Here is a 26,741-nt window from a genome sequence, read left to right on the forward strand (position 1 = left end):
AGACAGAAGGGAATGAGACTAAGGAGCTGTTGTTGGCCAAGGCTTAGCCCAGAGTCTGTCACATGGTAAGCAAACTGCAACTATTAGATATTCTTCAGATCGCTGAGGGAAAGCACATTCACCAAAGACAAGGTACTCTTCTATGCTTACTATGAAATACTCCACTCACAGTTTTTCACTTAATTCTTAAAACAATTAGATGAATTAGGTACATCATTTTACCACTGAGAAAACAAAACTCAGGTAAGTTCAGTAACTTGTTCAAGATCATCCAGCCCAGGACAAGGCAGAGCTAAGGATGGACAGGGGCCCATTGGAAGAAGGCTGAGATGTTTAAGCACTAAAATTCAGGATCGGTCTCCAGGACCTATCTGAGGGTACGTGGATACAGAGGGCTGCTGCTGAAGAAAGGAGGAGAGAGCAGGAACACAGTGTCCTACTTGGGGATCCTCACTCTCCATCCCCACAATGTGTCCAAGCCAGGCCACCTACCTCCACACTCCAGACGCAGGAGGAATGATACAGAGCCGAGTACACCTTGCCCACTTTCTTGGGGTCCCTCACATCCCAAACGTAAATGCTGTGGTCATTGTACACACAAGACAGCCACTGATTAGTAGGATCGAAGGTCAAGGCGATGGTGTCTGGATATCTGGCATTGGCCGCTCCAGAGAAGAGGCGACTGTGGGGAAGAAGATGGGGCAAAGCGGTGAATGAGGAGCTGTGGAAATGAGGGAATGAAAACAGAAGCCAAGCCACAAAGAAGGAGCAGAGCACGGGAGCCCTCTCCAGACCCACAGGTTTGGAAGTAGCTGCTTGAGAGGAAAGCGCTGCTCTGACAGCTCTCAGCTGGGAGCCGCCCCAGCTGCGGACCAGCGTGCTCTCCTGACAAGCACGGACCAGGGCTCAGAACACCAACGGCAGACGAGGTGTCTGCGGCCACGACGGAGTGAAACAAAAACAAGCCACTCTGCAGTGGTTCCGAGACAGGTAAAAACAAGATCACTGTCCCAGCCACAGAGAAGACCGATCATCACCCTTTCCCATCTTTCAGGACTGACTGCTATTCCTTTACCTAGCAATTACAGCTTTAGCTCCACACCTTTCCTTCTACCTTTCAGATAAAAGTATTAAATGTCCAATTGTGGAATTGCCCCCCACTTCCTCACAGCATCCAACCAAAGCAAAACTTCAGTCCCTGGAACCAGTCCTAAAATCACTGAATGCAAACACAAATCTGACGCTGCTGCTGCTGCTGCTGAGTCGCGTCAGTCGTGTCCGACTCTGTGCGACCCCAGAGACGGCAGCCCACCAGGCTCCCCCGTCCCTGGGATTCTCCAGGCAGGAACACTGGAGTGGGCTGCCATTTCCTTCTCCAATGCATGCAAGTGAAAAGTGAAAGGGAAGTCGCTCAGTCGTGTCCGACTCTTAGCGACCCCATGGACTGCAGCCCACCAGGCTCCCCCATCCCTGGGATTTTCCAGGCAAGAGTACTGCAGTGGGTCGCCATTGCCTTCTCCGAATCTGACACTAAGCGACCCCTAACGCCTGCACACAGAGACACTCCATGGTCCCCCGCGGTGTTCCATGTACCCTTAAAGCCAAATGTGTGTTTCTGCAGAGACGTCCACGTACTCTTTGGGGTGCTGATGCCTCCACCTTGAAGCAGAGGAGGCTGGGTGCGGAGTCCAGCTCTGAAATGGAGGCAGGGGCCCCGCAGAGCTCACCTGGCCTCCGTGACACTGGCGATGTCTGTCCCCAGGGCGTGGGGCCGGGGCAAGGTGCTGAGGAAGTGCAGGTTGGAGGGGCTGAAGAGGCGCACGGTGCCATCAGCGCAGCCACAGAAGATGTAGTCCTGGCTCACAGAGATGCAGTGGGCCACGGTGCTCTGCAGGCAGAGGGGCTCGGCTCAGCACGGGCCACCCCCTCAACCCTCCTCAACAGTCACCTGCCTAGAGGAGACACTCACCAAGGCAGGGGCGAGGGGAGCCCCTCAGCTGTCACCTAGAGACACCCGCCCTCCAGCAACAGGTGACCAGAGGGCCCACAGCCATGTGCGGACCGGGGATGGGAGCCCAGGAGCCTTGGAAGGCACCAGAGGTTTTGGCCAAGAGGACAAAACAGGAAAAGCCCAGCAAAGAGAAAGGAACAGCGTAAGAAAGAGGGGAAGAGTCTAGCACCACTTACTGTGAAGCTGTCTGTGTTCTGAGAAGAGGAAAGCAGGGGAAAGAAAGATAGGAAGAGAGAGCAGAGAGGAGGCAGTTACACCCATCTGCGTGGAACCCGGCCAAGCGGGGGCTTCAAGCTTCCTCCTCCTGGGGGCCCCTCCCACCTGCAGGCCCCGCCCCTGGGGTGGAGCCATGGGCACCAGCTCTGCCCTGGGTGGAGACCGGGCGGCCCCCAGCCAGCTGGACAGAGGTACTTACTCTCAGCTCCACCCATTTGTCCAGAAGCCTCCGGTCACTGAACTCGCACAGCAGCCCTGAGGACGTGATGCAGAAGGTGCTGTCTGCCTTCTTCCCTCTGCCACAGGCCACGTCAGTGAACAGGTTGTTCCGCAGCTCACCCAGCAGCCCCGAGCGGCCCAGCAGGGGCACAGTGGCATTAACCTGTGGAGACACACTGCTGCTGCCCACCCATCTGCCCTTCAGCCGCCCCAGAGACTCAGCCTGGGGAGAGGGAGCCAAGAGACACAGCAAGCCCCCCTACCCCTGCCCTTTGAGACTATCCCTAGGCGCAGGCAGCACCTGATTCATCCAGAACTTCTGGGTGGCTGGTGAGCAAGCAGAGAGGGGGCCCAAGGGAGCAGTGTCTCCTGGGGTGGGTGAGCAGACCCTGGCCCTGGAGGCTATTTCCAGCCTCAGCACCTCACCTTTGAGGTCTTGCTGTCATCAAGGTACCAGAATTTGATATGCCGGTTACCGGCAGTGACAAAGTAGCTGCAATCTTCAGAGAAGGACACCGCGGTGACCCGACTGGACACCTTATTAGAGGCCACCACGATATTTTTCTGGAGAGAAAGTCAATGGAAGAATCAAAGTTCTGCCTCTTGGAGTGAAGAATAAAGAGGCTCAGAAGATGGAGGAGGATAAGATAGGATTTGCACTTTAAAATGTTTCTTTCCAGGATTTGGACTTCCTTGGTGGCTCAGGTGGTTAAGAATCTGCCTGCCATGCAGAAGACCCAGATTCGATCCCTGAGTCAGGAAGTTCCCCTGGAGAATGGAATGGCAACCCACTCCAGCATTCTTGCCTGGAGAATTCCATGGACAGAGGAGCCTGGCAGGCTACAGTCCATAGGGTCGCAAAAAGTCGGACACGACTGAGCAACTAACACTTTCTTTCACTTTCCAGGATCTACTGGTCAGAAAAAGAGGGGAGGAAGGAGAATCCTTTTCCAGAGGAGCTGAAGACATTCATTTCCTCCGGAGGTCCTCGGAGGCACAAAGCTAGCCTCTTTCTACCAACACACTTGGCTATACAGTTCCTCTTTCCTGCTTCAGGTCATTTTCTAGAATGTAACTGAGCAGCAGAGTGGAATGAGGGGACTCAGGTCAATAGCTTCCTGACTCCTCAACTGGCCCTTGGACCCCCCTGAGGGTGCCAGGCCAGCCCAGCCGGGGCCACTCACCTTCCAGGCCCAGACATTGACGATCATGTCATGCTGGTAGCCCACAGAGACGATGTACTTGGCGCTCGGGGAGAAGGCCACACAAGCCACACCATACTTGTGCTCCTGCAGCTCAGCCACCTGGCTGTGCTCTGCCACATCCCAAACGCGCACGGCAGGCATGTGCCCACTCTGCAGGGAGGCAGGAACAGGGAGTGAGAGGGCCAGAGGCACAGCCTCCCTAGCCTTTCAGGGTTGGGGCCCTACCTCTCCAGTGACTGGGCACAGTCTCTCTAAGGATCCCCTGGCCAAGGGCAGAGTGCTACACAGGCGAAGGCATAGAGGAAACATGATAAATATCTCAGGACTACAACCATTATCCGAAAATGCTCCCAGACTCAGTTCAGTATCTCCAGGTAAGGGTCTGCACCTCTGTATTTATTCAAAGTTCCTAGAGTGATTCTGATGGGCAGTCAGGGTTGAGGACCACTACCACCCACGCCTATTTCTGCCCCTACTGCCTCCCTGTAAGAGACTGAGAGGGACAGCTGTCCCGCATGTGCCCAGCAGGGGGCCCCCTGGCATAAGGAATATCTTAAGGCAGAGGTTTTCACAGTGTGCTTCCTAAACCAGCAGCATCAGTGAGATCTGAGAACTTGTTAGAAATGCAAAATCTGGGGTCCCTTCCCAGGCCCACAGAACCACAAACTCCGGGGGCAGATCCAGCAATGTGCACTTTAACAAGCGCTCAGTTGACTCTGATGCCCACTAAGGCTTCAAAAACCACTGTTTCAAGGTACAACCAAAACTGGGATTTGACACCGGTTCAGGAAGCCAGAGTGGCAGCAGCCCTAACCATGCCCAGGACTGAAGTTCTCTGCTGCGGCCAGGCCACCTGCCCTCTTCAGAGCTCTGCAGCCCCCTTCCTCACTCACCTCTCCAGTGACCAAGTACTTGCCATCAGGAGAGAAGGCAAGGGCAGTGATGGTTTTCCTGCAAGAAATGAGGTGGGCTCAAAGGGGCACTGGCAGCCTGGTCTAAGCCTGGCTCCTGCACAGTCCCCTCAAGAGCCAAGACCAGAAGACAACCAGCGGTACAGGTGGCTTTTCCCTGGCTGGCCTGGGGGCCCAGCCACGTCCCCATCCCCAGCGCCTCAGAGACCCTCCCCGAGGGCCCAGACCCATTTACCTGGAACTGTTGAGGATGTGGTGCTGTTTGTGTTTCCGGGGATTGAACAGCACGACCACACACCTGGGAAGATGAGGAAGGCAACCCGACTTCAGCATCAAACCATGGCACCCCCAGGAGCTCCAGTCCCCCAGGCCAGGGAGCTGGGGCGACCGGCTCAGAGGGGCATCACTAGCCACAGAGGGCAACTGACTGCTTTCTCCTGGAAACTTGTCCTTCCTGCTTCCTTTCCCACCCACAAGGACCCACTTCCCAGCCTCATGAGGTGGAAGGGCTCCTGCAAGATGGCTCAGCACGTGCCCCAGCACCAGCGCCATCTCTGCCACAGGGCAGCAGGGACCCAGGCCCTCCCAGAGCCTCACCAGCCCAGGAAGGGGGGCGGAAGGAGAGAACTCACGCGATTTGGGCAAAGCAGGCTGCAGATGCACACACAGCCAGTGTGGCTTGGAGTCACATGTGTGTCAAGTATTTGTGCTCCAAGGAGTGAGGCCTCTCACATGTGTGTCCACGTGTATACTTGGCAAGAGCCAACCCCACCCCTGCCCTGGCACACACACCCCCGCTATGCATCAGGTGATGCAGCGGGTGGGAGGCAGGGACCAGAACTGCCAGGAGGGTCGATAAGACTAGAGGGAGGGGCAGAGACAGCCTGGGAGGGCCTGGGAAGCCCACCCCTGAGGATGCCTGGCCCCAAGGAGCCTGAGAAGGACCCTCCAGACTGTCAGAAGACAATGGAAGAAGGCTGGGAGCACCCTCTCCAGCCAGAGGGCAAGGTTGGATGGGACTGGGCTCTGACTGACTTTCCAGGTAGCAGGAGTTGGGAGCAAGAAGCAGAAAGCCATAGCCAGCAATGTACTCCCTAAGGCTCCCGGCTGTCGGCAGGCTGGGCCTCACTGCCCTTCTGCTCATGGCTGCCTCGGAGCTGTGACGAGCTGACGGAGCAGGTGTGGAGCCTACTGCCCCAGGTGAGGGAAGGGGAGAGAAGGTTCAGACACAGCCTTGATTAGTGGGAAAGCACTGCAGCCCCCATACCTAAAACCCACCACTTGCTAGGAACTCAAAACCAAAGTGAGTACAAGTTGCTAGTGACGGCTCGGCATCTCAAGGTCAATAAACGACTTTAATATACAAATTCCACAGGTAATTTCTGGGGACACTGGGATCTCTGAAGGACACCTGCTATGCCCAGAACTGCCAGGCTGACTGACAGCCTTGGAATTCCTGAGTCACAACATCTTTTCCTCTAACTCCTGTCCCCAAATCCCTTCTCAATGCTCTTTCTTCTCCCTCCATCTCCTAATCTTTGCTTCTTTTTCCTCATTACTTTCTCCTTCTCTCTTTATACCAACTTTCAGTCTTCCACCTCCCTTCTAGAATACCATGTCAGGAGGGTTTTTTAAAAACGTAACCAAAATCATGTCTAGCTTCTGTTAGGGGCAATCCAGGATGCAGGGGGTCTAATTCCTCCCAAACAGGTAAGATTCACAGAACCTTAGAGCCAGAAGGAAGGATGGAAGGAATTCAATGCACTGTGCTGGGTATCTTTAAAGATCACCTGGTCCCACTCTCCAAGTTTTGAAGTGAGGGAGCTCGGCTCCGACAGAGAGCAGGTCTTGCAGTGTCCTGTGCTCTCCACATCAAACACGGTGCCTGTTTGATCTGACTGTGTCAGCCCTGCTGAGCATCGCTGGGGAGCCTCTAAGACGCAAGCCCTTAAAGGAGGGCTGTGTGAAGGCTCTGGGTGGTGTGGCCCCTGCCCCACTCCACCCTCACCCTTTCACTGGCTGTGCTCCTCCCACTCCACGCCTTTGCTAGAGCCCCTCCCTTGTCTAGAGCGTTCTCCCCTCCTTTTCCCAGCTGGTTAACACTTAGCCTCTTTCACATCTCAGGTCAGATGGCCTCAGTATATGCTCTCACAACACAGTTGTACTAGTCTTTTGTGACATTTATCACAACTGCAATTTAACATTTTTTTTTTATATTTTAAAATGTATTTTATTGAAGTACAGTTGATTTACAATGTTGTGTTAATTTCTGCTGGACAGCACAGTGATTCAGTTTTATATATGTATCCACATTCTTCTTCACACTCTCTCCCACTTCAGTTTATCTCAGGAGGTCGAGTCCAGCTGCTGGCGCCTACAGTAGGGCACCGATTACAGACTCCTCCACCACTAGCCTGTGTCCTTCATGAGCGTGGGAACTGTGTCTGGGTTTGCTCGCTGCTCTCCTGTGTCTGTTAGGGTTAGTTGTTCAAACCGTTTACTGAATGGATGGATGCTCCCCTGGCTTGGTCAACTGGGGTATCCGTAGGCCAGACTCTCCTCCCTAGCATGCCCACCTGTCTCCTATGGGAGGAGACACCGGAGATCTCTGGATCCTCGGAGCAGGGAGGGGCAGTGCGGACAGGATAGGCTCTGGAATCAGACACCAGGGCTGGAGTCCTTGTTCTGTTATGAAAAGCTTTGTGCCCCTGGGTAAGTCACAAACTACTTCATTATCTGTTTAAAAGGAACCTCTAAGATCAAGCTGTCAGGACTTCTGTATAGGATTAAATAATTTTTTGGACACAAAGAGGGACCAAACAAATGGCAGATCTTACTATTCCTCCTGGAGCACAGACAAGAAGCCAAAAGAGACTCCAGGCAGTGGGGAATGAGGTGCCCAGGGGTGTGTGTCAGGTATCTCCTTCAGAAAACCGGGGGTGAGTCCTGTTAGGATCTGAGTAATGGTAAAAACTTTAAAGGAAGCTTTATTTATTTCTGGGAAGGCAGCCAAGGGAAGAGAACTGGGTTAAGCTTGGGGAAAGAAAGTGTCTACATCTTCATCCATTTAGGAGACGATAACCTTGGAAAGTAGCAAGGACGGGACGGGGTCGGGGGGGATGCTGAGGGAGACACTCTCCCCAGGCTCTAGGACAGCAGCACAGAAAGAGAAGGGAGGCGAAACCACCTGGCTAAGTTAGCAAGCATCATGCGAGGGTTGCAGTGAACTCTCAACATGATGGCTTTCCACCTCCTTCAGTAACTGATCTGCTCTTTACACCGTGGGCCCAATAATAAGAATTACCATTCATCTAGCAGGTTCTGTGTAGCGGGCGCTCCGCTAAGCACCTGAGAGATCTGGTCTTAGCTATCCTCACAACAAGTTTTGTGGCTGGTACAATTATCCCCACTTCAAGATGGAGAAACGAGTCCAGAGGCCTTTTCAAGGCATCTCAGCGAAAGCAAAACAGAGTCAGGATTTCAGGAGCTGTGCTCTAAGGAAAGCAGAGTGGAGTAAGGGAGAGAAAGAAGAGAAAACTGCAATTGAAGAGGAGAGACAAGCACAGAAAGCACACCGACCTAATGCACAGCGTGCCAGGGCAGAAGCTTCTGAGAAGAGGGAGAGGAGACTGGGGCGCTTGGAGGGAAAAGGGATTCTGGCTACAGAATTCTGGGAAATCATAACAGGCACATGAAAATTATAGCAGTTATAGTTCAAAGTTTATAGGTCTAAATATTTAGATTTTAATATTTTATTCAATGTATGAAAAAGTATACCCCCCATCCCCCGCCCCAGGCCTGACATCATCAGCAAAGCCCAGGAAGTTTTCAGGAAAGCTGACATTTTCTAAGGCTAAGGAGGGCTCCACAGGCTTGTCCTCTCTGGTAATGGCTTCCAGTCTGAATGGTTCTGGGTTACCTAGCTTTCAGATCAGCTCCAGATAAATCACGGCAGAGGGCTTCGGCCGAGAGCAGATCTGACTGGAATTGGATCAATACAGATTCTGACACATTCCACATTCAGAAAAAGCAGGTGACACAGGCGCCTTCAAACCCAAAGCAGCATGGTAACCTTTCAAGGGCAGTGCATTAGATGGTTTAACACACTCTCCAGTCACTGCACGTAAGCTTTGAGCCCTGCTGGACCGTAGCATCTTTTGTTTCCTTCTTCCCCAGGTTTGACTCCACGGTGGTGGGAAGTGGGAGAGCAGCGTGTGTGCATAAACAGACAATGTGGACAGAGGATGACAAGCTATGAGGCAACCTTTCCCTTCTCTAACACCTCCCAACCTCCCAGCATAGCCGGGAAAACTCTCTGAGTGGCATGGGAGAGTTAAGCCAAGGAGGGAAACACACACAGAGACTGGCCCTTAAGCTGAAATTTTTACTTCTAATCATTCAAATTTGGGAACCTTCCAACAAAGAGAAAGAGCAGGAAAGAGACCAGCCCACAGCCACAGCTTGGTGGACAATAATGCAGATGGTAGAGGGAAGGCACGACTTGGCAAAGACCTCCAAGTTTCCCTGTGCCCACCTTGCTGAGGTCCTCCCAACAGAAGAGACCTCAGAAACACTGATGTGACAGCCTCCTCAGTCTTCTCTGACCTTTGAACAAGTTTCCCAGTCTGCTGGACTGAGGTGGGCAGGGTGCCGTTTGTACCAACCTTTGGCCTTTGGCCTCCACATCCCTTGACCCTGGCCAGCACAGCAGGCAGCCATTGGCTGGTGCCTGAGCAGCAGTGCTGGCTGCTGTCCTCCATCTGACAGGGCTGGGCTGGCCCAATCGGCCGGGTCCCGTGGTTCAGAACCCCAGGGTGCAGGTGCAAGGAGACTGCTCCCTCTCAGGGAGGCGGCGAGGCCTCAGTCCCTCTGGGCCTCAGGCCAGGAGTCACGTGGTAAAGCACCCCATACCAGGTGCTGGGCCTGCTGCCCAGGGACTTCTCTGAAGCAGGAAGGGTCAAGCCCTCGACTGCCCCCTCCCCAGACAAGTCCAGGCCTGCTGCTGTCACCAAGAGCCCAGCATTCCCACAGGATCCGCCTCCTACGACTCTCCGTCCTCCAGAACCCTGGGATGAGCAAGGAATGCAGAAGAGGCACACTCAGGGAGAACACAGAAGGTCTGAGCTGTGACCCTGCACCTAAAACTTCCTCTTTAAGACCAAGTAAAATCAGAAGGCGACTCACAGAGGCACACCAAAGGTCCTCAAGCCTTGCTCACACACTGCCCTGTGTGCCTTTCGAACACTGTAACTCCACAACCCGACATTCCCTATTCCCTCCCACTGCCTATTGCTTATACTTTTTCCAAAGCATACATCAGCTTGTAATATTCCATATAATTTTCTTTTGGGGAGGCAATAGGATCTATCTTCATCACTAGACTGCCAGCTCTCTGACAGTAATACCTCTTTATTTTGTTTACTGTTAAATCCCAAAGGCCTAGAAAATTGACACTCCATAAATATTTGTGAATAAATCTTTAAGTCATTAGCTACCAGATCTCAAAGCCCTAACTCCCAAAGAACCTCCTGAGTAGCAGACCCCCGGGGCAGGTCCACAGTTCTCCCCGACTTTAGGCTTCTAGGACTCACTGATGCTGGAAGGCAGTGTGATGATGGAAAGAATAAGAAAACTGGGGTCAGGCAGACCTGTCTGCTAACATACTGTGTGATCTTGGGCATATTTCTTCACTTCTCTGAACCTCAGTTTCCTCATCTATAAGACAAGAATAATAGTATCTATGTCTCAGGATTGTTGTGAGAACCGAAGAAAAGAATATGCAAAATAACCAGCAGGGTGCTCCCCGCCATCTTCTTGAAGGTTCCCTGGGGCACCAGTAACAAGGAAACGGCTATCCAGGGGTCAGCAGTGGCAACAGGAACTCCAACGACAGTCTCCCATTCAGGGCTTGCAGAGTACTAGTGCCTCATCAGGGTCCTCCTCCAGGTGTGGAATTACAAACTGTCCCTCCAGATTCACTCCCAAAGGGGAAATCTTATGGCTTTAATTATTCTAAGAGATGATGAGTCTAGGATGTTGCCTAGGGCATCCTTGATTGTAGTCCTCTTTAGATACCTGGCATCCTTCCAAATAAGTAGCCTTCCTAGGCCAGATCGTGAGACCCATTGGTCTCTGTTTCTGAAATGCTCTATGAACCCACCACCCATCCACTCAAAGAAATGGGAAAAGAAAATTGGCGATAATAACCCAGTAAGTAACATGGTACATGTCTCTTTGCCCAGGGGAATCTGAACATATTCCCTTCCAGGACAAGAAGCGGATCTCACAGGACTCATGAGTCAGGTCCAAAAGGCAGGGTCAGAGCCCCTTCCTCTCACTCACCAGGGTCTAGCCACCATGGCTGCTGTTTAGCTACTCAAACAAATCAATCAATGAGTCCTTTCTTGGGACCTTTGTAGTTGTCTCCACCTGAAAGCGCAGATCTTCACACAGGGATTCCTCTTTGTCACTCAGACAAGAGCTCAAAGGCCAGTTCCCACTGAGCCCTGACCAGCCCTACTCTCACCCCACTCCAGGGTATTCACTTACTCTCCTTTCCATCACTCCTTCAGAACACTGACCACTCTCTGATATTATCGTGCTCATTTGTTTGTTTACATGCTTATCTGCTTACCGCCCCCCCCCCCACCACCACCTTAAACCCGGAAGCGGTGACACTGTCCGTCTTATCACCACTGTATACCCTGCGGCTGAAGAGTACACAGATTAGGTTTCCACCAAGTATCTGCCACACACGAGTGACTGTATGGATGAACAAGGTCTTCTGGGAAGATCTACAGGGCCCTGTTTCTGGAGTGAGATCTGTTGGGAAGCCAGGAGAAAAGGCACGGAGGGGACGGTGTCTATGGGTGGCCTCGTGCATGACTCACAGCCATCAGGGCACCGAGTCCAGGCGTCCTCTTTCCTTAGCTCCACCCAGTCTGTGCACCATGCCACACACTCCCTGGCGACCGCCGCATACCCAGTGTTTACCACAGAGAGGAAGAAGGTAGCAGCGTGCTCCTTCAGCTCAGCTGCCACTAGAACGCGGGCCAGGAGGAGATTCTGCGGCTTCACATGCAGTCCAAAGCCCTGGAGCTGGGTCTCTCAGCGTCGACTCCAACAGGCGCTGAGTAAATGGAAGGCCTCCTCAGGAGAGCGGGCTTTCCCCTCCTCCTCCCGACTTAAACCACCAAGAGGTCCTTTCCTGGCTGCCAGATAGGGCCTCACTGTTCCAGGACACCTCCCACTCCAGTGGCAGGTCTGCACAGAGGCTCTGCACTCAGGCCAGGTCCTGCACTCTGGCATTAGCGGTCGAGAGAAACCCATTCTCCAAACTGACTGACTCCACAGCAGCAACAGGGGCTGGTGCTGGGCTCTAAAGGTCCTGAAACCCTCTACCAGGGCAGCTAGGAAAGGAGTCCCAGTCAATTATGGGTTTTCAACTAAACTGAGGGCCTCAAAGCTATCCATGGACCAGCTCAGCCTCCTAGAGCAAGGGGCTTAAAATGTGACAGGTGAGGGGTGGGTTTCCTGTGGGGAAAACGGCAAAGGGAGAGCTCTGGAAAAGAGACGCAAGAGCCACCAAAACTGAAGGGTCCCTACCCAGAGACTTCAACCCACCTCGGCCTCGCACACATCTCTCTCCACCCCACCCTCCCTGAGCTGTTTCATTTCCTTTCAGAAAAACTTTGTTTTGGTTTGATATTTGCCTCTAGGCCTCTGGGAGAATTTTTGGAGCTTTGTTTCTCTTCTTGTTTCTAGGATACCTGAACTGCTCCTAGAGCAACAAGCGCAGTAGGAACTAGAGAGTAGGGGATGGGGGTGGGGTGAGGATCACCAGGGAAGAAGAGAAGGAAGACGGAGGTGGGGGGAAGAGCCTACTCTTCCAGGGCTCACACAGACTTTGGCGGCCCCCCAGATACCACTGAGGCACAAGGTGAGCTTTAGCACAGAGCAAAACCAAACACCCAGAAAAAAGCCATTTGCAAAGGGAGAACTCAAAGTTCTAGGAAGTCAAATGGTCAGGAAGTGGATCAGGGCACTGCCCAGGGCTGGCCCAAGCCAAACACACGCAGGAAACACACTAGAGGTGACAGCAAGGAAGCTTCCATACATCACCTGGAGGGATGACTCCCAGGCACACGCACCAGGCTGGGGCCTGCCCGTGAACTGAAGCACACACCCTTAAAGGCATCTGGGGTCAGAGTAGGTGCGCAAGAGCGAGAGCAGGGCTCCGCTCTCCCCAGGGCAGGGGCACAGGGCTCAGCATGCCCAGAGTAGCAGCCCCAGCCTTCCCAGTCTGTCCTGCATCCAGCCCCCATACCACCTCCAACAAGAAAGAACCTGGCTTTCCCAGGCCGAGGCAGGCATGAGTGGAATTCCCCAGAGGCAGACTGCACAGGGTATCCAGCGACAGAGATCATTCATCACCTTGCTTCTGGAAACGGGAGGAGGCCCCTGAAGGGTAAAGTCAGCTCAGCTCCCAGTCCCCCAGCACAGACGTCAAATGCCAAACAGCCACGCAGAAGAGACAGACCCCAGAACCCAGGGGCTGAAGGCTCTCTGGAATACACTGAACTGCCCATAAATTGGGCTCTTCTCATTCAAAGAGTGGCTAAACAGCTTAGGGGAAAGGCAGCTTTAAAAAGAAACGGCAAGTCTGGTCTCCCCCACTGCCTCGAGCTGTTTTAAAAGAGCTTTGCAGTCAGAGGACTTGGGTTGGAATCCCAATACAGACACATACTAGCTGTGTGACCTGGAGCAAACCGCTTTCTCTCTTTGAATCTTAGCTTCCCTCCTCTAAAATAGGCGATGAAAACAGTTCCAACCTCACAGGGTTGTTCAGAGTATTAAATAAAATAATTCCTGTGATGTGCTTAACAAAGTTCCTGACACAGAAAAAGTTCTTGATAAAGGTAGGGATGATAAAACTTAAAAAAAAAAGAAAAGAAAAAGAAATCGTATAGCTGATATAAAAACTCCAGGTGCTGCTGTGGAAATCATGCTGGGCATCTTGGCATTCCCAAGTTGATGGAAGGAAGAGAGAAGTGGCCATCCTATTTTCATGTTCCAGCAGCAAAGATCAGAGAGCGACAGAGTAAACCAGCGGCAGGAGGGCCCCCGAGGCTCCACAAGAAACACTTCTGCAGAAGCTGCAAGCATCTATGGTTGGGGTTTTCTCATGAACAGGAGCAGAGGAGTGAAGAGGCAGCACGGAAAAGAACACCAGCCCTGGAACCTCACCTTTCTGCCAGGGCACTGACATCTCTCAACGTGACCAGAGCAGCCAAGTGATCAGAGAAGCTTTATCCATAACAGCCAAAAAATGGAAACAGCCTGAATGCTCATCAACAGATGAATGGACAAAATGTAGTATATCTATCTATCTGTGTGTGTGTGCTAAGTCACTTCAGTCATGTCTGACTCTTTGCACACACACACACACACACATACACACACACACACAGGAATATTACTCAGCCATGAAAAAGAATAAAATCCATAAAGTCCATATATGTTTGCAGTGACACAGATGGACCTATTCTCATACTAAGTGAAGTCAGAGAATGACAAACATCCTATGATAGAACCTATATGTGGGATCTAAACAGATGGCACAAACGAACTTATTTACAAAACAGAAAGAGACTCTCAGGTTTCAAAAGCAAACTCACAGTTACCAAAGGGGAAAGGTGGGAGCTGAGGAGGGATAAATTAGGAGGTTGGGATTAACATATACATGCTACTATATGTAAAATAAATAATAATACTGTAGAGCACAGGGAACTCAATACTATGTAATAACTTATATGTGAAAAGGATCTAAAAAAGGATATATGTATATGTATAACAATCACTTTGCTGTACACTTGAAACTAACACAACATTGTATATCAACTCTATTCCAATATAAAACAAAAATTTAAAAAATAATAAAACAAAATGACTAAACGTAGATATTAAAGGCACTGAAAACAGTTGGGAGCTGTGTGTAATACAAAGTATAAACCTGTACGTGTGGGTGGGTGTAGGTAGCCAAAGAGCAGGACAGGATGGCAACAAAGACAACAATCAACACGGAGCCAAACATTACCCTGGATGTATCGCCCAGAAGACACCAGGAAACCCTGCCTGCTCCAACTGATTTAGCATAGCTACAAGCTCCCATGCAGTAAGACCACTGCCAAGACACTCACCCAGCTGGGTAGGCAACTAAACCCGATCGGGGGTCACAGGCAAGTCCTCTGCCTCCAGACACTGTAATTCCAAGCACCTTCTCCAAGGTCACCTGTGAGAACAAGACAGAGAAGTGTTATGTTATGGACAGAGGGGGTTGGGAAGGAGGTGTTCTCCTGTGCTGACTGCTTTCCTGGTGACCCTGTCTTCTGGAGAATGGGGCTTGTCCAGGTTCTGATTTGGCATAGGCTCCCTGATCACACGCAAAAAAAGGCCAGGGTACATCACCAGCTTTTAACAGTGATCAAACTGCTGGATCCAAAGAAAAGAAAATGAAGTGGTTAAAACTCAGGTCATGGCCACAGAGGAACAAGTGCTCCCCCAATCCAGGAAAACTCCGTTTATAAAGTAAAGCCCTGGGTCCCCAGACTGGCCTCTTGGGTCTGTGAGACTCAGGGGATGTCACTGATCGTGCCTTGGCAGGCACAAAAGAAAGGCCACTCTCATCTCCCAGAGCCGGGAGAATGTTAGGTATCAATTAGGTGACTCAAAATACCCCTGATCTATGCATTCCATCACACTCTTCCCCTCCATCAGATGGCAGCCAGTTCATACAGACTATAAGCCCAGGAGGCAGAGATATGGTTTAATGCTGTGTTTTGCAAAGCACGGATGCTCAGAGCACTCTAATTATTATTATTAAGCCACAACTCTCACAGAGATGAAAGGGAAACATACGAAAAGTACGCAGAGATTCTGAAGAGAACAGGGCCACAGGAGACACTCACCATCACTCTCATCATCACTGCTACTACCCCACTCTGTCTGCAGGCCCTGGGACACGTAATGGACTAACCTCAGATTAGTTCACTGAGCTTTCTCCTAGATGAGCCCATGTAAGATTCAGACTGCCATGTAACTCATCACTCCACCTCACTCCCTGCTACGGAATGCCTCACCTGTCACTCCGGGCCAATCTCCTCAGTCAGCACTGCCTGGGCCCCCTGCACTGACCCTCCTCGGGGAGGCCCTCTTGTCCTCGTTGGTTCAGATGGCAGGGCTTCGGAATGCAGAATGGCCATGTAAACAGGCTAGAGTGTATCCTGTTAAGAGTCTCTGGGGCCTTAATAGGGCCTCATGAACCAGAAACACTCCAGAAGTATTCACATCCGAGGCAGGGGGTCACAGGCTCCTAGTCCCTGTCAGTTTCTAGAAAGGGAAAGCCCACAGTCACTTTAGTATCTCTCCTCTTTCTTACTCTCCCAACTGGAGAATCCCAAGTGTTTCTAGAGGGCCAGTTTAAATTCTTATATCCAAGGACCACTTTAGTTTGAATTATGTTGTAAAGAAATGCCCTGAGGTGGCCAAAGACCAAAATAAGTTTACTGGGATATTGTAATTAAAGCTATTCCCTCAGAAGGTCCCCAAGAGTCTTCTGTACTTCTTGAGGATGGAGACCAGGAATTTCAACACACGTCTACTCACTGACAGAAGGAGCTGAGTTCGAGGGCACCATGCCTACCCACAGCAACCTGGCAAGAGCCAAACTCGCCAGCTATGCTGGGTCTTTCTGAGGCACTAACCTAGTGGGAGATAAACTAACTTTCGCTTGCTCTAGACATTCTTGATACTTTGCTCTAACAAGCCTCTTTACACACTTTCTCTCAGTTTAACAATCCTCCCCCACCCCTGGGCACCCAGGCAACCTTTCGGAAAGGTCTGAGCACTGCACACAGACTGGAGAACACCAAACAACCCTAGGGAAGCCTGGGGGATGCTCAGTTCATGGGACCGACCCCATCCTGGCACTGTGCCTCTGGCTCTTCCTGAGGGAGGGGTGCTCAGGAACATTCCTGCTGCACCAACTGCCTACTGCAGAGAAAGAGGAGCCTGAGGCCAGCATTACCCACAGAGATGAGAAAGGTCACCAAAGCAAGGGCTGAGCTAAAAACACTGCTCAACTCTTATTCTCGCCAAGCTAATCTGATTTCAGGCAAATCCTTTGGATTCATATTTGCATCAATCCCTCCCTTATGCTTCAGCTTTGGTCCCAAAGAATTAGACCAGTCTGTTGGTTCTCAGCTTGCCTTCCCTCTGACAGGAATTTGGGTAGGTGTTTTGTGGGTAGATGATCTAGTTCCACAGAGAATTAATTTTGGAACTTGCTTGGAGTTTTCAGCAGCAATATAAAGCAAGAAGGAGATGTGTGTTACTCAGACCTGAAAGACCAGTGTTTATCAAATGATTTTGACCACAACCCATGTTAAGAGACTGTTTACAGCTTGATCCAGGGTAAACATACATGCATGTGTGAGCTTGTTCATAAAACTGAAAGTTTCACAGAACAATAGTTAACTCTTGTTGCATGTGATATACTCCAATTTGTATTATATTCCATTTCATTAAAAAGTAATTCTGGTCTTGGCCCACTCACCTGACTCCGTGGCCCATAAGTGGACTGAAGCAGCAGTCCGGGGCCCTGCTCAGTGCCATCTCCCCCACTGGGCCTGGGGCTCAGCTGCGGCCCCTGCCACCTTTGTGCTCCTCTGTCACTTTCCTCCTAGGACTCTCGGCAGGAGGGCAGACATCCGGGCTCGGAAACCCCACGGGCAGGAGTTCGCCCAGGCTCAAAACTTGGACGATTTTCAAAGGATTTATGAGTTTTGGCTTCTCCTGGCTTTCTGAGCAGCTATCCAGGGGGGAAAAAAAAGGCAGTTTCCTTTGGCTCTGTGGAGGGGGAGGAGCAGGGGAAAAACATTCAGGGGCATCAGCTGGTTTTTATTTTATGTTCTAACTCAAACCAGCTTCCTGTTTGCAGGGAGGTTTGGGGCTGAGCTCCACTTTCAAAGGATCTGAGAGTCCAGAGCTCTTGCAGGGCTTCCAATGTCTAGGCTTATCCTGCGAGGCTCCTGGGCAATGGACCTCAGAAACTGACTCTCTCCTCTCATAACCCTCTCCATACCCCTTCCTGGGACAGCTTCCATCTACCCTTGGAAATGGAGACAAGCCTGGACACCCCTTTGCAAACACACCCCAGGCTGAGAAGGCCCAAGTTCAAGCAGCAGGGTGCTATGGTGGCTCACACTGGCTCAGGAGAGCGACTGTGAACCTCTGCCCCAGCTCCATACACAGTGAGAGCACACTGGTAGCCTGAAATCACCAAGACAGGAGGACTGACACCATGAAATCAGACAACGCTACAAACTGGGGGCCCCTTTGCCCCTCAGAGAGCGTGTAAACGTTTACCAACGCAACACTAAGCTCAAACAACTTTCCTCTCTGCCCTGGACTACGGCTGTACCTCCCATGTGTTCTTTCTGCTTCGGGCCTTGCTTCCTAGTTTTTTTCTCAACATGGCAGGCCACAGTGATTCTTTTAACATGGGAGTTCATGTCGTTATGCTGCTCAAATGCCTCCAACTGTTCCCCATCCTTAAGTTTAAATCCAACGTCTTTACCCTGGTTTACAGAATCCTGAGTCACCTGGCCCCTGGCTACCTCTCTGACCTCATTTCCTTCACTTCCCCCTCCTTTATTCCACTCCAACCATCCTGGCTGCCTTAAGCACCACAAGGAGATTCTAGCTTCCGGTTCTCTGCGTATGCTACTTATTTCTTCCACTAAAATGCTCTTCTCTCAACTACTCACTCAGCTAATTCACTCAAGTCTTTGCTCAAAGGTCTCCTCAGAGGAGGCTTTCCAGACTGGCTTGACTGCTATTTCTCTACACCCAACCTATCCTGCTCTACTTTCCTTCATCGTACTTAAGAGTCAGGTAGGGACCCGGCATGGATTCTGTCCACATACTTACTGTCTGTCTCCTCGACCATGACAGGAGCTCAAGGGCATGGCCTAAGTTGCTACCCCTCACCGATGCATCCCTAGCACTTTAAACAGTGCCTGGCACAAAACGGGCACTTGATAAATATTTGATGAATAAGTAAACGCATGGCAGAGGCTCTGGCAACAGTGTAACAACAGAGATAGGAAGAACAAGAAAACTGGGGTTTTCGGGCCAGTAGAGTTGCTCTCCACAAAGTATCTAAAACTGGGTGTGTAGGAGTTCCCTGGTTGTCCAGTGGTGAGGAGTCGGTGCTTTCACTGCCATGGCACAGGTTCAATCCCTAGTCAGAGAACTAAGATCCCTCAAGCTGCATGGCTAAAAAATAATAATAAAGAAAAACTAGCTGTGACAGAAAGACCATGTCTAGATGAGGACGAGTACAAAGGGAGGTTAATGGTACAGGTGACATTTTGTTTCTTAAGTTGATGGTGGGCACACAACTGTTCATTATTCCACGTGTATTTAGTGTATGTCTTAAAGACTGCACAGGAGCAGTTTAAAAGACAGAAAAGATATGGTCCAGGATGTGGTGTGGGGCTCAGCACCTTATGAGCAACATCCTTCTATAGTTTACATCCCTGACTTCTCCTTATCCTCAAGCCGCTTCGTTGACACCCGCTGACCCAGCAATGTGAGGGGAAGGGCAACAGAGAACTGAAGATTCTGTTTTTACTGGATTTAGGTTTCTCACTTCAGTGCTTGTCAGGCTGTGTTGTATTTGCAATGCTCCCAACACACCGCTTTCTTCTGGTGGAAGTTTTCAAGGACTACTGCACACATCCCTTCTCCTGACTGCTAAGCCTGGCCGCAGGTGATGAGACAGCCCCCTCAGCCTGGGTCCCTGAGTGACTGATGAACAGAGTGCCCGTGCTGACCCACAGTGAACACAAGCAGGAACAAGAAATAAACTATCTGTTAAGTCAGGCAGATGGTGAGGAGATTTGTTACCACGGTATGACCTAGCCCAGCAATTTTCACACGTTTTGGGTTGGTCTCTTACGTGCTTTGGTTTCCTTACACTCTTAGAAATTATCAAGGAGCCAAAGAGGTTTTGTTTATATAAGTTATAAATATCAATACTGGTTATATTAGAAATTACAATGGAAATACTGAAATTATTTAATTTGTTCAAAAGTAATAAAAAAAAAAACCCATTACATGTTAACACTTTTATTAAAAGTAACTCTAGTTTCCAAAAAAAAATCAAAAACATTTAGTGAGAAGAGTGGCACTGTTTAACATTTTTCCCAATCTCTCTAATGTCTGGCTCAATAGAAAACAACTGGATTCTCATATCTGCATCTGCATCTGCATGCAATCTGCTATGATGTTATTTTAGGTGAAGATAAAGAAAATCTGGCCTTATTTGTATATGTAATTGGAAAAGAGGAGACCACAGAGATGCCCTTAAAGGGTTTTGGGGACCCCAGGGATTCTCTGACCACACCTTGGGAACCAATAACTAGCCCCTCATGTATACTATAGCATTTCTTCATAAGGAAGCAAGACTACCAGCATGAGAGTTCTGGCCTCAAGCATCATTTGAGGAAAATGAGGCAGGGGTCAGGCCCTGTGAGAAAATAGCTGTCCTCAAAGTCAGGGATGGGGCCCCAACTTCTGACAGGAACTTCAGCTCCAAATCCTCATGGCCCAAATGTCAATGAAATACAGCCCCACAGATACACCAGTCCAAGTAATTGATTCTGGCCCATGCAGCTGGCACCCTGATACATATACAGTTCTAGGAACATCAAGGGCAAGTGAAAACTCAGAATTAAGAAGAGGGTACCCCATCTGGACTCTGCAGTGCTCTCCTCCACATCTGAAACACAGCCTAGAAGCAGGGAGAATACTCAAGTTGTGACCCAGCCACTCCTTGGGCAGGTGGAGAGTGTTGAGATGGAGGAAAGCCTACACCAGCCAGAAAGAGGGTGTCATCTTTCCTCAGCAGCAAGGTTGCAGAAGGGCAGAATTACTACAGGCACACTGCAAAGGCAGGCTTGAATGCCCACCCCTCTCAACGTGCACTAGGCAGGGCAGTATTGCATCCTTCTAAGAGAAAGAAGGAAAGCAGAATCATTCCTCACTGTAATGAGATAAAGGGATAACTTCATAATTGCCTATTCCCAAGAGAGAAGGAAAGACTAAAGCCAACTGTTTAAGAGCTCTTCTGGCTCTCATTAAAGTAGATGGAAAAAACAGGTGGCTCAGAGGCAATAGACAGGACTACTCATTCATTCTCCATAGAACAGTATTTTCCAGAATGCAGACTGCAGCCTATTAATGGGATCTGAAATTGATTTAATAGGTAATGAATAGCTAGAACAAAAAACAGACCTCATGGCATGTAGTAATGGTAAGTACTGATCATGAAACTTTATTTCAGGGGTATGTGTGTGTGCACTGGGTCACAATGTAAAGCACATTTCTTAATATGAGTTGTTCTTTAAAATGTGAAAGTCACTGGGATGCTGTTAGAGTCCTAAAATGCAGAGTACAGTCTCAACCCTCTATCCTCAAAATCCAATAGGGAAGATCAATGACATACTACAAAGCAATCCAGCATGTGATAGGGTCATAAGAAAGATATGAAGTGCTCCAAGAGGAAGAGGGGTAGTTTCTGAACAGGATCAGGAAAGGGAAACAATGAGCTTTCCTGGAAGATTAGATGGAATGTGACCTGGGCCTTGCAGTGAGGATAGGATTTTGACAGATGGACATACAGAGAGAAGGAATTCTCAGTAGAAGAAGCTGCATGAATGAGTTTGGCAGAAGGAAACAGCAGCAACAGTGAAAGCAAGGACTTTCTGTAGGAGAGTTAGGTCAGAAAAGGTAGACTGCAACCAGATCAGGAAGGGCCCTGGTTACCAAACTAAGTCAGGTCTTTTGGAGGCTCTGGGAAGCCCCAGGAGGGTTTCGAATGAACCAGGGACATAATCAAAGCTATATATATCATTACTAAAGCACAGCTCAGGCAGGGAGCCCATATAGGAGACTATTACAATAGCTCAAGTGAAGAGTAGTAAGGATCTAGACCAGCATAGAGATAGTGAGAGTAGAAAAGAAATAATGACAAAGGAGAAAGTGACAAAGCAAACAGAACTGGCAAGACTAGGCACTGTACAACTCTGTAGAAAAAAGACAAAAGACTCAAATTTTGAATTTCAGAGACAGGGAACAAGGTGGTGCTATGAAAAGAAATGGTACCATGATCAGAGAAAGGGGGTCTGGACGAAGTGGGAGGAGGGGAACTGTTGATGTCAGTTTTAGATGTGTCGAATCTATGGCGCTTCAGGAATATTTAGTAGGAACCACAAAACATTCAGGGTTTCCCTGGTGGCTCAGATGGTAAAGAATCTGCCTGCAATGTGGGAAACCCAGGTTCGATCCCTGGATCGAGAAGATACCCTGGAGAAGGAAATGGCAACCCACTTCAGTATTCTTGCCTGGGAAATCCAATAGATAGAGAAGCCTGGTGGGCTACATAGTTCACGGGGTTGGAAAGAGTCGGACACAACTGAGCGAATAACACTACTACACTACTATAAAACATTCAATTTAGCTTAGCAACAAACACATGGAATTGATGCTTGGGACAGAGGTGAGGACTAGAAACAGATATCTGAAAATTATTCACATGGAGGTGAAAACCAGTACTGAAATGCAATGAGATGGGAGGAGACGGAGGGGAGAGAGAGTGAGGCTGGTGGACAGAAATGTGGGGAGTAGCTGTTTTTAGAGTATGGGAACAATGAGATCCCGGCAGTTAGAAAAAGAGGAGAACCAGGAAGCTAGTGAAAGGGAGAGTTACCAGAAGGAAGGGATAGTTAATATAAGTGCTGAAAAGAATTGAAGGAAGCAAGAAATGGACTCCAAAGCCATCTGCAAAACTGGCGGGAAAGCACAGGGTCCCAAGCCGTCCCACCACCCCTACCCCGCCCCAAACACTTGATCTCAGGAACTCTGCATAAGGTCTTCTAAACTCTTCTGGTGTCTCTCTCTCTAGTCCCTAGATCTGATCAGCCTACATGCTAGAAGAGAGGCACCAGTCAATGAAAGATTCAGTGTGTGGAGGCAAGACAACAGCACTGCTAGGGAAGGGCTTCTATGGAGCCCAAAGTGTATGTGATTCTCATCTGTCCTTGCACTCTCGGTGTGAGGGACTACGACAGGGAGTCTGTGGTGCTCCCTGAAGAAAGCAGCTGCTCCCGCGGGAGAAGACTAAGAGGCCAGAGCTACAAAAGGCCAGGGTCATCTAGGACTCAGCTGACCTCAGAATGATATAGAAACCCCGCGACTGAGAGGATGCTATTTTGCTTGCCATGTTTTGTCGCCATCAATTTCTTTCTTCCCCCTTCGCCCTTTCTCTACTTCTCAATCCCACTCAATACAAGTTACAAATACCTAAGTTATAAGTCATTCCAGCCAAACTATGGGCTTGCTATTTCTATAAACAAGCATGTCACAGACCTGTCAGAGGCAGAGCCCTCTTCGCCTTTCCCTCCCTTCCTGCAGGTTAAGAATAACTATGCCTGTCTCTTGCCCACACACTACACTCTAATTTCACAAAGCAGATTCTCCACCAGATTCTGAGAATTGCCACTTATACAAAAGCCACAAAGAAAGTTCAAGGCCAGGAGGCTTTGCTCAGAGACTTAGCCAGCTGGGCAAAGACCTAGTGACCAGCCCTGGGAGAGGGAAGGGGGAAGCAGGTATCGGGCCCAAGCGCTCACTCTTGTTTGTTCAGAATGCAAGGGGCCAGCTGGGGAGAGGCAGGAAGAGACATAATGGCCACTCCAAGACTGTAGAACAAACCTTGCCTCTCCACTCTGCTCCTGGTCTCTACCCCATATGGACACTTTCCAGTTCTACTGTCTATGCCATCAAGTCTCTGAGACAAATAACTTTCACTATGACAGAAACGTTCTGGTAGCTCAGACGGTCAAGCGTCTATCTGCCAGCAGTGCGGGAAACCCAGGTTTGATTCTTGGGTTGGGAAGATTCCCTGGAGAAGGAAATGGCAATCCACTCCAGCACTCTTGCCTGGAAAATCCCCTGGATGGAGGAGCATGATAGGCTACAATCCACGGGGTCACAAAGAGTCGGACACGACTGAGTGACTTCACATGACAGAAAAACCCAGCCCCCTCACTAGAGCTCAAGATTAGTTGGAATTGAGCCAATTCTGTAGTGCTAGGATTAAAACAGCCTCAGCAACTAAGGAAGGTGAGTCTGCCACTGTTTGAGAAGAGGTGACCTTAGAAATCCTTTAGCCAATAAGCCCCTGGGGACTAGAGAACAGAGGTTCCCAATTCTGCCCCGTCAGTAAAACTACTCAGAGGACTTACTAAGTTTTGTTCACAAAGCAGTCCCCACCTTTTACCCAGACCCTGCCTCTGCAAGATTCCTGAGCTATGGGAGGGTGGGGTTGAGGTGAAGCTGCTTATTAAAGCTCTCCAGGAGGTTCTAGTGATTGATAAGGTAGGGAACTATACAACTAAAGCATTTTGCCTTTTTATTTTCAAATTTCAACCCCTCCTCCTATTACTAGGGAGAAAACAACATTCCGAGTAGTCTTATTCTTAAGAATACCCAGATTCATGGGCTGCAAAGGGTCTTGGGCAGAAAGAGGATCTACAGCTATACCAAATACCATCTATTGAATGTGCACTCTGTGCCAAGAACTGTGCTAAACACTTTGCAAGATCATCTCATTTAATACTCTTGACAACCTGATGAAGGACTAGTATTATCTCCATCTCAGAGATAAAGGAGTCAGGTAATTAGTGAATGGAAGAACCAGGATTCAAACATAGGTCTGTCTGGTTTCAGAAACCATGGTGACCAAGGAGGGAGCTCAGGTTTTCCCAAACCACCAAAATGCTGTCACTTCTGAAAGAGCACACAAGAAGTCGCCATGCCATCGTGGAGGCAGTGGGGACAAGTCTGAGCACCAAGATCCAAGGCAAAGGGCACCGGAGGAAGTAGAGAGGCAAGAGGGTCCTCTCCTGCCTGTGTTAATGTTTGTTTTTTTAAAGTAGCAGCCCTTATCAGTAATGTAACTGGGTCTAAAAATGGGTTTTACACCAATACAGTATACTAACCTATATATATGGAATTTAGAAAGATGGTAACAATAACCTTGTATGCGAGACAGCAAAAGAGACACAGATGTATAGAACTCTGTGGGAGAAGGCGAGGGTGGGATGATATGCGAGAATGGCACTGAAACATGTAAATTATCACATGTGAAACGAATCGCCAGTCCAGGTTCGACGCATGATACAGGGTGCTCGGGGCTGGTGCACTGGGATGACCCAGAGGGATCGGATGGGGAGGGAGGTGGGAGGGGGGTTCAGGATGGGGAACACAGGTACACCCATGGCGGATTCATGTCAATGTATGGCAAAACCAACACAATATTGTAAAGTAAAAAAATAAATAAATAAAACTGAAAAAAATAAAAATGGGTTCTGACCTCTCCTCTCTGAGATGGTTGCAGAGAAAAAAGAGTAACAGAGGGTCTTCTGATGTCAGAGTACCCCACGTTGTCAGGGCTTACCCATGTCCAGCTGGCACTAGAACCTACAGCATAGACAGCTGACACCTATTTCCAAGGAAACTGACATTGACAGCATCAGAAGCATTTTCATGTGCAGGCAGAGGAGGAGCTAAGGAGGGCATTGGACCTCAGACCAGAAGAGAGGGAATGAGGGGCCTCTAGCCAAACGACTCAAGTACAATATAACCAATAGCCAATTCCAAAGAACAGCTTGAATAACACAGTGCCTGATATAGGGCAGTATTTCTACCCTCCCTTTCCCTTCCAGTTATCAGAAAGGCAAGGATAAGAGACATCTCAATTTAAGCAACCAGAATAAGGGGGAAAAAAATGGTTTTTTTCCTCACTAAGGTCAGTCCTTGCTATAACAATACTGGAACCACAAACAAAGCCTTATGACCTAAAAAATCTCATCAAGAAGGGTCTGATTCTTCTTCATCTACCATTTCTGCATCCCTGAGTTTTCTTAATCTCTTGGTTTCCAAACTTTGTAATGAGGGAGAGTACTAACTGTTCTTTATCTGGACTAACTGTGCAAGGTGATTGCGTGTTCTAGGACGTGTGGAGTGGAGAGAACACTCAGTGCCCCTGCAATCACACCAACTTGTGCCATGGGACTCTCTTTGAAGAAGGAAGATCACCTCAATGTGTTATTCTCTATAAAATGCTCCCTTCCCTTCCACTAGGCTTCCTTGGTGACTCAGACAGTAAAGAAGCCACCTGCAGTTCAGGAGACCTGGGTTCAATTCCTGAATCAGGAAGATTTCCTAGAGAAAGGAATGGCAACCCACTCCAGTATTTTTGCCTGGAGAATTCCATGGACAGAGGAGTCTGGTGGGTTACAGTTCATTGGGGTCACAAAACAGTCATGACTGAGCAACTAACATTTTCCTTTCCATTGCTAACACCAACACCCTGGTTGAGGCCTTCAGCACCATATTCCTGAATATGGTGATGGCTTCCTAATCAATCTCCTTACTGCAGACTCTGCCCTGCCCTCCCCTACCCATCAAAATAATCCTTCCATAGTATAGCTATGATCATGTCCCTACTCTACTCAAAAACCTTCAGTGACTCCCTGTGCTTAGTCTCTCCATTGTGTCCATCTCTTTGCAACCCCATGGACTGTAGCCCACCGGGCTCCTCTGTCCATGGGGATTCTCCAGGCAAGAATATTAGATGAGTTGCCATGCCCTCCTCCAGGGGATCTTCCCAACTCAGGGATCGAACTGAGGTCTCCTGCACTGCAGGTGGATTCTCTAAGCCAACAGGGAAGCCCAAATATACTGGAGTGGGTACCCTATCCGTTCTCCAGAGGATCTTCCAATCCAGGAACTGAACCGGGGTCTCCTGCATGGCAGGCAGATTCTCTACCTGCTGAGTTATCAGGAAGCCTTCAATGACTCCTTGTGCTGTGCTGTGCTTAGTTGCTCAGGCATGTCCAACTCTTTGTGACCCCATGGACTGTAGCCCTACAAGCTCCTCTGGTAATCATGGGGATTCTCCAGGCAAGAATACTGGAGTGGGTTGCATGCCCTCCTCCAGGGGATCTTCCCAACACAGGGATTGAACCCAGGTCTCCCACACTGCAGGCA

General features: G+C 49.5%; 1 protein-coding gene across 6 annotated transcripts in view; it reads right to left on the reverse strand.

Annotated features, from left to right (window-relative positions):
• Window positions 1-26,741, reverse strand: part of MAPKBP1 (mitogen-activated protein kinase binding protein 1) — a 51,093-nt gene that overhangs the window by 12,176 nt on the left and 12,176 nt on the right. For 2 of the 6 annotated variants that reach the window (XM_040226862.1, XM_040226864.1), the window contains exons 3-11: window positions 14,762-14,853; window positions 4,798-4,860; window positions 4,545-4,602; window positions 3,631-3,801; window positions 2,873-3,010; window positions 2,427-2,609; window positions 2,188-2,205; window positions 1,728-1,888; window positions 493-682 (exon numbers count right to left, since the gene is read on the reverse strand). In XM_040226862.1, coding sequence (XP_040082796.1) covers window positions 493-682; window positions 1,728-1,888; window positions 2,188-2,205; window positions 2,427-2,609; window positions 2,873-3,010; window positions 3,631-3,801; window positions 4,545-4,602; window positions 4,798-4,860; window positions 14,762-14,853 — 1,074 coding nt within the window. Of the gene's footprint in view, window positions 1-492; window positions 683-1,727; window positions 1,889-2,187; window positions 2,206-2,426; window positions 2,610-2,872; window positions 3,011-3,630; window positions 3,802-4,544; window positions 4,603-4,797; window positions 6,817-14,761; window positions 14,854-26,741 lie in introns of those variants that run through there. The other 4 variants (XM_040226865.1, XM_040226860.1, XM_040226866.1 and 1 more) reach the window with 3 other exon arrangements.

This window comes from Oryx dammah, unplaced genomic scaffold, assembly GCF_014754425.2.
Source record: "Oryx dammah isolate SB20612 unplaced genomic scaffold, SCBI_Odam_1.1 HiC_scaffold_26, whole genome shotgun sequence".
NCBI classification, from domain to species: Eukaryota; Metazoa; Chordata; class Mammalia; order Artiodactyla; family Bovidae; genus Oryx; species Oryx dammah.